The sequence below is a fragment of the Jaculus jaculus genome, chromosome 18 (genome assembly GCF_020740685.1).
Source record: "Jaculus jaculus isolate mJacJac1 chromosome 18, mJacJac1.mat.Y.cur, whole genome shotgun sequence".
Lineage (NCBI taxonomy): Eukaryota > Metazoa > Chordata > Mammalia > Rodentia > Dipodidae > Jaculus > Jaculus jaculus.
Genome location: NC_059119.1, coordinates 44,744,253 through 44,756,397, shown reverse-complemented (window position 1 = coordinate 44,756,397; position 12,145 = coordinate 44,744,253). Strand labels below are relative to the sequence as shown.

The 12,145-nt window shown below is 41.8% G+C and overlaps 1 protein-coding gene across 1 annotated transcript in view; it reads left to right on the top strand.

Annotated features, from left to right (window-relative positions):
- Positions 1-12,145, top strand: part of Gtf2a1l (general transcription factor IIA subunit 1 like) — a 64,397-nt gene that overhangs the window by 18,774 nt on the left and 33,478 nt on the right. The window contains exons 4-6 of the mRNA XM_004660150.2: positions 5,559-5,614; positions 7,165-7,249; positions 8,826-9,397. Coding sequence (XP_004660207.2) covers positions 5,559-5,614; positions 7,165-7,249; positions 8,826-9,397 — 713 coding nt within the window. The remainder of the gene's footprint in view (positions 1-5,558; positions 5,615-7,164; positions 7,250-8,825; positions 9,398-12,145) is intronic.

Here is a 12,145-nt window from a genome sequence, read left to right as displayed (position 1 = left end):
GGCTCCTCAGGCAAGCACCTTAATCACTAAGCCACCTCTCCAGCCCCGTGTCAGTTTCCTCTACCTGGTCTCCATGCCACTTTAAAAAAAATGAAACTTTTGCCAGGCATAATGGTGCACATCTTTAATCCCAGTCCTCGGGAGGCAGAGGTAGGAGGATCGCCAAGAGTTCAAGGCCACCCTGAGACTACATAGTGAATTCCAGGTCAGCCTGAGCTAGAGTGAGACCCTACCTTGAAAAACAAAAACACACACGTGAAAAGAAACTTTTGTTCATTGTGTGGGAAAGGGAAGGAGAGGGGGGACACTGAGAAGCTTGTGAAATCTTTTTTTCTTTGAGCATTTCAATCCCTGGACTGTCTAGACAGTGTCTCCACTCAGCCTTGAACTTTGAGCTGGTGGGAACTTAGGCAGTTTGGTTGGTTGTCTTGGCTAAACATTTGGCTCAGCCATCAGGGATCGCTTTATAATTAGTCATAAAGGAGAAGCTGACCAGACTTTGAATTTGGTAAATTATGCCACTCACATATTAAGATTTGAATGAATTCAAAGCAAGACTGAGCAGTATAAAACAAGTGTTATAATAGATCAAAGTTTTTGCTAGTGTGCTGAAAATAAATGTGCTGATAACATTTTTTTTTTTTTTTTTGAGGTAGTATTTCACTCTAGCCCAGGCTGACCTGGAATTCACTACGGAGTCTCAGGGTGGCCTCGAACTCACGATGATCCTCCTACCTCTGCCTCCCAAGTGCTGGAATTAAAGGCATGCGTCACCACGCCCAGCATGCTGATAAATTTTAATAGTTATACTAAATTATTATGTTATAAAATATTTACATTAGGTTTTGGGGATTTATTCTTGATATTAGAATGTGCATTGCTTTTGAATTTACTGTTTCTAGACTTTATACACATGAAATTTGAAATTATAACACTTCATTTGAGTTATAAACACATATTTAGTCAAAACTTACTTTGTTATTAAGTGTCAAATATTTAAAAACGTGTTCCAGTCATGTCGAATGAAATATATAGCTTGTGAATTTTATATCAAGGCGAGGTAGGAGCTGCTTGAATTTTATAGCTGTGCTCAGCACTTTGTTTTGATGTCTGTGGAGGAATGGCACGGCTGTCTGACTGCTTTGTTTGATTACTTTAAATAAGGGGAATTAGGACTGGAGAGATGGCTTAGTGGTTAAGCGCTTGCCTGTGAAGCCTAAGGACCCCGGTTCGAGGCTCGGTTCCCCAGGACCCACGTTAGCCAGATGCACAGGGGGGCGCACGCGTCTGGAGTTCGTTTGCAGAGGCTGGAGGCCCTGGCGCACCCATTCTCTCTCTCTTTCTCTCTGGGCCTCTCTCTCTGTCTGTTGCTCTCAAATAAATAAATAAAAAATAAAAACAAAAAAAAATTAAAAAAAATGAATATGGGGAATCATGTTTTAGGATTTATTACAAGGTATTTACAAGAGAAGGACTGCTGCTCTTCCTCCTCAGGAAATCCATTTGATAGCTGTAGACGCTGCGTGCCACACTTCTGTTTTCCCCCAGGTCCTGGCCTGAGCGGCAGCAGCTAATTAAAAGTGACCCTGTCGCCTTCCTGCGGCCCTGCGCGTCCTCACTTGGCCTTTTTAAACGAGTTCCCGGGTGTCAGCAAAGGCCGCAGGTGCAGGGAGGGTGAAGAGAATTCCGTGCTTCAGTAAATACCAATGTGAAGCATCACTTCTATTCTCTGAGTGTGGGGAGAACGTTGGTTAAAAAGAAAACAAAATGTTGCTCCTCTGAGGTGTTTGTTGCATGTGATGGACATGGGGAACAGAGTTTTGGGGGTGAGTTTTCTTAACAGGGCACGTGAAAAGCAGAACGAAACAGACATTACGCTAAATACAATGTCACTGTATAAACGTGCTAATAAAAAGCTCAAGTTTTTGTTAAAAGTAAAAATGTTTTTATCTTCAAAAAAAATTTTATGTTAGTATACAATGTAATAGCACCCAGGCTGGAGGGATGGCTTAGTGGTTAAGGCATTTGCCTGCAAAGCCAAGGGACCAAGGTTTGATTCCCCAGGACCCATGTTAGCCAGATGTACAAGGGGGTGCACCCATCTGGAGTTCATTTGCAGTGGCTGGAGGCCCTGACACACCCATTTTCTCTCTCTCCCTCTCTATCTGTCAAATAAATAAAAAAAAAATATTTTTTAAAAGCCAGGCGTGGTGGCGCACGCCTTGAATCCCAGCATTCGGGAGGCAGGGGTAGGAGGATCACTGTGAGTTGAGGCCACCCTGAGACTCCATAGTGAATTCCAGGTCAGCCTGAGCTAAGTGAGACCCTACCTTGAAAAACCAAATAAATAAATAAATAAATAAAATATTTTAAAAAATATTTTTTTAAAAAGAAGAAAGAAACAAAGTAATAGCAGTCAGTCTGGCATTTTCATACATATATGTTGACATGCTTTTTAATTTAAATTTAAATTTATTTATTTGAGAGACAGAGAGAATGTGTGCATCAGGGCCTCCAGCCACTGCAAACGAATTCCAGATGCGTGCGCCCCCTTGTGCATCTGGCTAGTGTGGGTCCTGGGGAATTGAACCTGGGTCCTTTGGCTTTGCAGGCAAACGCCTTAACCGCTAAGCCATCTCTCCAGCCCAGCATGCTTTGTTTTAACTCACACTCTTGCCGATATGCCCTTCCCCATCTCTGGCTGGTTCCCTTCATTTCCCCAGATGGTCTTCCTTCTGCTCTATCACATGTACCCCATTACCCTCTTTTCCTTCCTTCCTCCCTCACTGTCTCCTCCTCCCTTCTCACGATCCCTCCCTCACAGTTTCACATCATGACAGAAAGCATGGGCTATTTGTCATTTTTTTCCCTATTCGAGTCTAGTGAGTTTATTTGGGTTTTTTACAGCCGGTTCACGAGTGCCTGGAAGGAAACTGTATCACCCCAGCGCCCACCCCAACGCCAAATCCACGGAGAGGCGGGAAGCTGGGCTCCTGGGGCCCGAGGAGGGTCCTTTTTATAGACTCTTGAGGATGAGCCTGTGAATCTCGTATGTTTCAGGAACTTCCCGAGACATGGAGATGCTGACTTCCGGGGCTTTAGAGAGCTTTTGACCTTCCTATTTATTACATATTTCATCCAGGATGAAATGTTTTTACATGGAGGAAATTACTACCCACATCAGGAAACCCTGCAGCTTCCCATGGAGCCTCACTCCGGGATGAGACATTTCAACCTGGAGGGAATTGATACACAAAAATCAACTTGGGGGCTGGAGAGATGGCTTAGTATGTAAGCCATTGCCTGTGAAAAGCCTAAGGACCCTAGTTCGAGGCTTGGTTCCCCAGGACCCACGTTAGCCAGATGCACAAGGGGGCGCACACGTCTGGAGTTCGTTTGCAGTGGCTGGAGGCCCTGGCGCACCCATTCTCTCTCCCTCTCCCTCTCTGCGTCTTTCTCTCTCTCTCTGTCACTTTCAAATAAATAAGATTGAACAAAAAAAAAAAAAAAAGAAAGAAAGAAAAAGAAAAACAACAACAATAACAAAAAAAAAAACCCTTAAAAATCAACTTGTGAGTCAATTGCTATATGAATCAGGAAATCCTGGCTGGAGGTAAAGAGGTGGCTCAGTGGTTTACTTGCAAGGCATTTACTTGCAAAGCCTGATGGCCTGGTTTCAATTCCCTGGTGCCCACATAAAGCTAGATGCACAACATGGCACATGGTCTGGAGTTTGTTTGCAGGGGCATGAGGCCCTGGCACACCCGTTTTATTTGCAAGTGTATGGGATATATAGTTTTGCTAGGTTCTTCTATTACACTACTTTTCTCTCTGGCTGTATATGGGTGCCGGGGAATTGAACCTGGGCTAGCAGGCTTTGCAAACAAAAGCCTTTAAACACTGAGCATCTCCCCAGACCATTTTATTTTTTATTTTTATTTTTTTATTTTGGTACTACTGTACCATAGGCTGGTCTAAAACTAACTCTAGGCCCTGACTAGCCTTGAAACTCATGGATCAATCTTACCTCTGTGCTGGGATAGAGAGAGAGAGAGAGAATGGGCGCACCAGGGCCTCCAGCTACTGCAAACGAACTCCAGCTGCGTGCGCCCCCTTGTGCATCTGGCTAACGTGGGTTCTGGGGAATCGAGCCTTGAACGGGGGGGTCCTTAGGTTTCACAGGCAAGCGCTTAACTGCTAAGCCATCTCTCCAGCCCAATTTTTGCAGTTCTTTATATATTATAGCTATTGACCGCATGTCTGGTGTATATTGGGGAAAAAATTCCCCATTTTGGAGATTCTTTTCTCTGAGGCGATTGTTTCCTGCTCTGGGCAAATGCTTCTTAAGTTCATGTCCACCTGCCAGTTGCTGGGATTATTTCCTCTGGCATTGGGATCCTTTTTGGAAAGTCCTTGCCTGTGCCTATATCTTTTTCTTTAAAAAAAAATTATTTATTTGAGAGGGGGGAGGAAAAGAGGGAGCATAGACATATTAGAGCCTCTTGCTTTTACAAATTTACTCCAGGACACATGCAACACTTTGTGTATCTGGCTTTACGTGGGTACTGGAGAATTGAACTGGGGTTGAAAGGTTTTGCAAGCAAGTGCCCTTAATCACTGAGCCCCCTCACAGCCTTCGTTTTTAACATTTCTATTTTATTTCTTTTAATTACTGACAGTTTCTATAATAATAGACAATAAACCATTCTCCATAATCTCCCATGCCCCTCTGAATCAGGCTCTCTTTTATTTTGATGTCATCATCTTTTCCTCCTTTTATGAGGGTCTTGTGTAGGTAGTGTCAGGCACTGTGAGGTCATGGGTATCCAGGCCATTTTGTGTCTGGGGGAGCACGTTGTAAAGAGTCCTACCCTTCCTTTGGCTCTTACATTCTTCCCGCCACCTCTCCAGCCCAGGTCTGAAGTTTTCATACAGCTTGACTTGGAATTCTGACAATTTGTTCTCTTATTTATTTACCTTTAGAAATCATACCTGTTTCATTACCAAGTGTTTTTGTTCATGCTTTTCCTTCAAGGTGTCTTCTATGCTTCCTTACTTGGCCAAAATACTGAAAAAAAAACTTTTTGTGAAATGAATGAATGAAATTTATTTCAAGTCTTTAAAATCTAGAATGGATTTGTCTTGGCTTATGTGTTTTTGATCAATAGTCTCATCTCTTAGAATTGTGCTACTTTAACAAATCCTACTTTTTCTTCCCAGTGAAAAGTTATCATAGAGAGTTATTGCTAATTGGTTTACTGAAGTCAAACTGCACATTGGGTCATGGATTGCTGAAGTACAGTGTGCCTGATTTTAATGATATATTTTGTTTGGATACTTAAATAAATTGTCAAGTCTTTATCTAAAGTTACTAGGAAAAAATTTTAATTCAATACTTAGTTAAGATTGACTGTATTCTAACATGTTAATGACTGAAAATATTTCAACAAGTATCTAGCAATTTTATTATTGAAGACATTCAGCCAATTATCTTGCAATTTTATTAAGTTGGTAAACTCTAATGCAGATATATAATAATTATTTTGTTTTCTGTGCAGCATCATTAGTTATTCCTGCTGGTAGAAGTCTTCCAGGTTTTACCTCAGAAGAACTGGTAGGTAGCTTATTTAAAATACACTTAAACAACATGCTCTTTTAGTGAATGCATGTAGAATGTTGTGTGTAGATGTAATTCATGATCCTTCACTGAATGGGAAGAGATACAGTAAGGAAGAGGAAGCAGGAATAGTTTCCATATGATGGCAAAACCTCAGGAGGTTCATGATTAGCAACTTAAACTATTTTTTTTTTTTAATCTTCCAGAGCAGTTATTAGCATCTGGGCACAGGAGGTTAGGATATTCCTGAAATTGTAGTGTGTGAGGTTTTTGTGAGCTGTGTAATTTTATACACTTGGTGACATTCACACAGAAAATTTTGATACATTTTTTTTTTCCTGGTATTCTTTTCCTCCAGAGTTAATTAAGCTTAGTGAAATGGGTCACTTTGAGAGTAACAGAGCCTTATCCCAGCTCTTAGGTGGCTCAGCTCAGGGACTTGAGTGCTGGACTCTCAATGGTCACCCAAACTCCACTGATTCAATGGCTCCAAGTTCTTTGTCTCGCAAACTCAGGAATGAATCTCACTGACAGGAAGGATGGGTTTAAAGGGAGTCACTTTACAAAGCTTATTGTATGGAGGAAGCAAACTTTATTATACAGAGAGGGGATATATATGGATATATATGAGAGGGGACTCAAAGACAGGCTGTCCATTGAAAAGCAAAAGAAACAAAAACAAAAAGCTCCCTATAACAGAGGAGTTTCCAGAAAGTGAGTCTAAACTTTGTCTAGAGGTTTGTAAGCCTTTCTGGCTAGAGAAATAAGATGATATTTAAAAATGACTGGACTGAGGGCTGGAGAGATAGCTTAGCAGTTAAGGCGCTTGCCTGCTAAGCCTAAGGACCCATGTTCCACTCTCCAGAGCCCACATTAGCCAGACACACAAAGGTGAGGCAAGCACCAGGTCGCCCATGCCCACTAGGTGGCGCAAGTGTCTGGGGTTCGATTGCAGTGGCTAAGGCCCTGGGGTGCCAATTCTCTCTCTCTCTTTCGCTCCCTTAAAAAAAAAAAAAAAAAAGAAAAAAGACTGGACTGAGATATAGAGAGAAGTAAAGTTCTTCTGGCTCAATCACCAGTCCCCACAAGGTGTCCATGTGTCTCCTTTCCATTTGGGGAACTGGTCACATCCCTCTTTGTCTCCGTGACCCGGCAAGGGAGAAACCAAATAGAATCAAGGACTAAAATCCAGGAGGGCTTCATGGTTCCAGCCAGAGGCCCCTGTGACTGGCTTTCTTGTTTTCTCCAGAGTCCTGCCCTTCCTCTTGTCTGGTCAGCCTAGTTGTCCCATTCCTACCTATAATTCTACATATAAGCCCCTTCTTTTCATCCCCCCCCCCCAGCCACCAGTATTAATCTGAGAGAGAGAAAGGAATGCCTGGGCTTCATAGGCCATGATATGAATCTGGTTTTACGTGGGTACTAGGGACTTGAACCTGGCTGGGCCTGAAGGCTTTGCAAGCAAAGTTCTTTTCCTGCTGAGCCATCTTCCCAGCCCAAGTAAGGTCCCTTTAAAATTTGCTAATATTTTTTTTCCTTCTATCTAGAGTACCTTCAACTCCAGCGCCAGCTTTGCCTTTCCTGGCTATCCAATTCATGTTCCAGCAGGCTTGACTGTACAGGCCCCATTTGGTGAGAACTTGTTTTTAACATTGGTACCAACTTCTGGCCATCATGTTTCATCATTTTACCAAACTACACAATAAACGCTAGAATGTATATGAACCTTTAATAAAATATATTTTAGTTTTTTTTTTTTTTTTTTTTTTTTTTTAGGTAGGGTTTCACTCTAGCTCAGGCTGACCTGGAATCCACTATGTAGTCTCAGGGAGGCCTTGAACTCATGGCAACCCTCCTACCTCTGCCTCCCCTAGTGCTGGGATTAAAGGTGTGTACCACCACACCTGGCTAAAAATATATCTTAAAATAAAAAAGCTGTTGTTATTATGGAAGTAATCTGCTACAAAAGACACTATATCGGGCCTGTTTTATAATTTATTTCTAGTTCTTTTTTTCCAGTGTTGTATGAGATGCTTAGTATATATTTTCTCTAATTCAAGGTACATAATTTATAACACTATGAAATGAAAGGGTATGTCTCTGCTTTTGGCTGTACTAATGAAGGAAAACAAAAGAGTGGATTGACCAGCCTGCCTTGCTTGCTTCTTTTTTTTTTTTTTTCTTTTTTGGTTTTTCAAGGTAGGGTCTCACTCTAGTCCAGCTGACCTGGAATTCACTATGTAGTCTCAGGGTGGCCTCGAACTCACAGCGATCCTCCTACTTCTGCCTCCCAAGTGCTGGGATTAGAGGTGTGCGCCACCATGCCTGGCTCGCTGCTTCTTTGTAAGCATGATCTTAAAGACCGCACACACAGGAGACAGCAAAGGAACCGACCACGTTCACTTCCTCTAGATTTGAACAACGATGTTCACACCTGCTCTTTGGGGCTGTTGCAAAGTTTTAGTAAAGCACCAAACTCAATGCTGAAAAAAATAATACTCCTTTAATAACTCTCTTAAAATATTACATTCAAGGAAAGAGGGATACAATTGAGATCAGTTACTCCTTCTTTTGGATAGCCTTGTGTTGTAAATCATATCCTAAATCTATTAGATACATTTTATAAGATTATTATATTGGTTAAGATTTCACAGTGGGTTGATAAAATTTTTCTTTTTTCAAATAATAGGACAGATAGATTCAACATTGGTGGCCTGTGTGCATTACAAAATATGTCAGTTAAACATAAAAGGGAGAAGGCTGGAGTTATAGTTAGAATTAAAAACATTTAAAAACTAAGAGTAATAAATATTTATTGCAGAAAATAGAAATAAGTCAAGAATAAAAGAAAAATTCCTAGAAATTACCACTATTAATAGTCTGTTGGGGATGTGAGTTTTTTAAAACTTTTTTATTCTTTGGTTTTTCGAGGTAGGGTCTCACTCTAGCCCAGGCTGACCTGAAATTCACCATAGAGTCTCAGGGTGGCCTCGAACTCACGGCGATCCTCTTACCTCTGCCTCCTGAGTACTGGGATTAAAGTTTGTTTTCTTCTTCTTCCTCCCTCTCCTCCTCTTGTTCTTGTTCTTGTTCTTGTTCTTGTTCTTGTTCTTGTTCTTGTTCTTGTTCTTGTTCTTGTTCTTCTCCTCCTCCTCTTTCTTCCTCTTCTCCTTCTTCTTCCTCTTCCTCCTCCTTCTTTTCTCTTAAGGTCACCTTTACAAGGTCAATGTGCCAGCGATGGTGACACAGGCCTCTGGAAGAGCAGGTGCCGTCCAGCATCCATTTCAGCAAGTCTTCGAGCAGCTTGGGCAGCCGTCCCTGATGGAGGCCAGCGTCCCACCAAAGCTACCCAGGACGGAAGCTGTGTTGCAGCAGCCCTCAGTTCTGCTCGGGGCTCCGGTGGACAGCAAACCCTTCGAGAACACCCTGAGCCACAGACACGTGCATCCTGGACACGAGCCTCCAATCATGTCCCGGGCAGTGCTGGGGCAGCCGGAGACCTCTGCCTACATCAGCATTCCGGCAGTGGGATTTCCTGCACAGGTCTCTCAAACAGATCCTAACCTGGAGACAGTGCTCGGTGGTGTCCCAGCTAGCCTGACTCCAAATCAGCTCGGAGGGCCTTTCTCCCACCAAGGGACTCTCTACCATCACTTGCCCGATCTGCAGGCTCAAGCCCTTAAGAGCATGATGCACGGATATGGTGGTGCCCAGCAACCAAGGGCAGCAGAGGAGCCCAACAGCCCGCCTGTGAGACTTTCTGAGTCCCCCCCCACTCAGGTATGAGATTAGTCAGAATCATATGTTTGTTTTCATTTAGAAGACTATTTCTTTTTAAAAATTGCTTTCTTCCCCTTTCCCCCCAAGGTAAGATCTTGCTCTAGGCTAGGCTGACCTGGAATTCACTCTGTAGTCTCAGGGTGGCCTTGAACTCACAGTGATCCTCCTACCTCTGCCTCCCGAGTGCTGGGATTAAAGGCGTGTGCCACCATGCTTGGCTTCTATTTCTTTTTTTTCTTTCAAATTTTTATTAACAACTTCCATGATTATAAAAAGTATCCCATGGTAATACCCTCCCTCCCCCCACTTTCCCCTTTGAAACTCCACTCTCCATCATATCCCCTCCCCCTCTCAATCAGTCTCTCTTTTATTTTGATGTCATGATCTTTTCCTCCTCTTATGATGGTCTTGTGTAGGTGGTTTCAGGCACGATGAGGTCATGGTATCCAGATGGCTTCTATTTCTTTAAATATTTTATTTTTTTATTTATTCTAGAGAGGGAGAGAGAGAGATGGAGAGAGTGAGAATGAGAGAATGAGGTTGTCAGGGCCTCCAGCTGCTGCAAATGAACTCCAGATGCATGCACCACTTTGTGCATCTGGTTTACTTGGGTCCTGGGGAATCAAACTTGGGTCCTTTGGCTTTGTAGGCAAGCGCCTTAACCACTAAGCCATCTCTCCAGCCCTTCTATTTCTTTATTATTGTTTTAGATAATTTTTCAGTTCTTAAGGTGTTTATACTGAACATTTCTAAGCTTTTTATTTCAAGTGATGAATACTTTGTTGAAAATGCATTTGTTTAAGGGAATATGTTTTGCTTCTTTACATTGTGAGAATTACTTTTGCTCCAAAGATAAAATTAAAAGACTCAGACAAGCATCCCAGTCATTTAATATCTAGTTTGAGATAATTTTCTGCAATATTAAAATACAAAGGATATTTTTTCAGCACCTTTACCTCCTGAGTTATCTTCCCAGCCAATCCTAATTTCATTTTTAAAAATTTATTTAGAAGAGAGAGAGAATGAATGAATGATTGAATATGAATGAATGAATGAGAATGGTCACGCCAGGGCCTCCTGCCACTGCAAATGAATTCCCAATGCATGCACCACATTATGCATCTGGCTTTATGTGGATACTGGGGAATTGAACCTGAGCCGTCAGACTTTGCAAGCAAATACCTTTAACCACTGAGCCATCTCTTCAATTCCCAATTTCTTTTATTTATTTATTTATTTATTTATTTATTTATTTATTTATTTATTTATTTATTTGAGGGCGACAGACACAGAGAGAAAGATAGATAGAGAGGAGAGAGAGAATGGGCGCGCCAGGGCTTCCAGCCTCTGCAAACAAACTCCAGAGGCGTGCGCCCCCTTGTGCATCTGGCTAACATGGGACCTGGGGAACCGAGCCTCGAACCGGGGTCCTTAGGCTTCACAGGCAAGCGCTTAACCGCTAAGCCATCTCTCCAGCCCCCCAATTTCTTAATATAGGTTCTTAGAGCTATAAACTTTCCTCTTAGGAATGACTTCCTTGTATCCCATAGGTTTTGGTATGCTGTATTATGATTATCACTCAATTTTTGAAACTCTTTGAATTTCTTATTGATATCTCGGTGACCCATTCATGATTCAATAATGTGCTGTTTAATTTCCATGGGGTTGTTTATGTTGTATAGTCTTTCTTGCTATTGACTCATAGTTTTACTCCATTGTGATCAGATAGAATGCAAGGAATTATTTCTTTTCTCCTACATTTGTTAAGATTTGCTTTGTTTCCTAATATATGATCTATTTTAGAGAAAGTACCATGTGCTCTTGAAATGCTCTTCTGCAGCATTTGGATTTTTTTTTTTCTATGTCTTAATTCAGATGTTTCTCTGTTTATTTTTTTGCCTGGATGATCTGTCAATTGGTGAGCATAGGGTATTGAAGTCACCCTCTACAATTGTGCAGGGATTAATCTATCACTTAATGTGTAATACTGTTTAATGAAATTTGGTGCATGTATGTTCAAAATTGTAATGTCCTCTTGTCAGATTGATCCCTTAATCAGTAAAAAGTGTCTTTTTATTTATTTATTATTATTTATTTATATTTTTGTTTTTTTTGAGGTAAGGTTTTACTCAAGCCCAGGCTGACCTGGAGTTCACTGTGTAGTCTCTGAGTGGTCTCAAACTCATGGTGATCCTTCTACCTCTGCCTCCCGAATTCTGGGATTAAAGGCATGGGTCACCACACCCAGCTTAAAAGTGTCATTTTCAAAAGATCTCTTTTTGCATAATGCTGGTTTGAAGTCCATCCTGTAAGAGATTAGAACAGCAATACCTTCTGCTTGCCAGGCCTGTTTGTTTGAATTTGGTAAATTGTCTCTTATTGGAGAGGTGAGTTTCAGGGAAGCACCAAACAGAAGGATCCTACCTTTTATTCCATTGTGCTAGCCTGTGAATTTTTTTTCGTTTCTTTTTAAAAATATCTTACTTTAATTTATTTATTTGAGAGCAGGAAAGAGGGAGGGAGGGAGGGAGGGAGAGAGAGAGGAAGAGAGAATGGGCATGCCAGGGCTTCCAGCTGCTGTAAACTCCAGATACATGCACCCCCTTGTGCATCTGGCTTATGTGGGTCCTGGGGAATTGAACCGAGGTCTTGGCTTTGCAGGCAAGTGCCTTAACTGTTAAGCCATCCCTCCAGCCCATAGCCTGTGAATTTTTGATTGTGGAATTAAAATCTTTTATATTCAGAGTT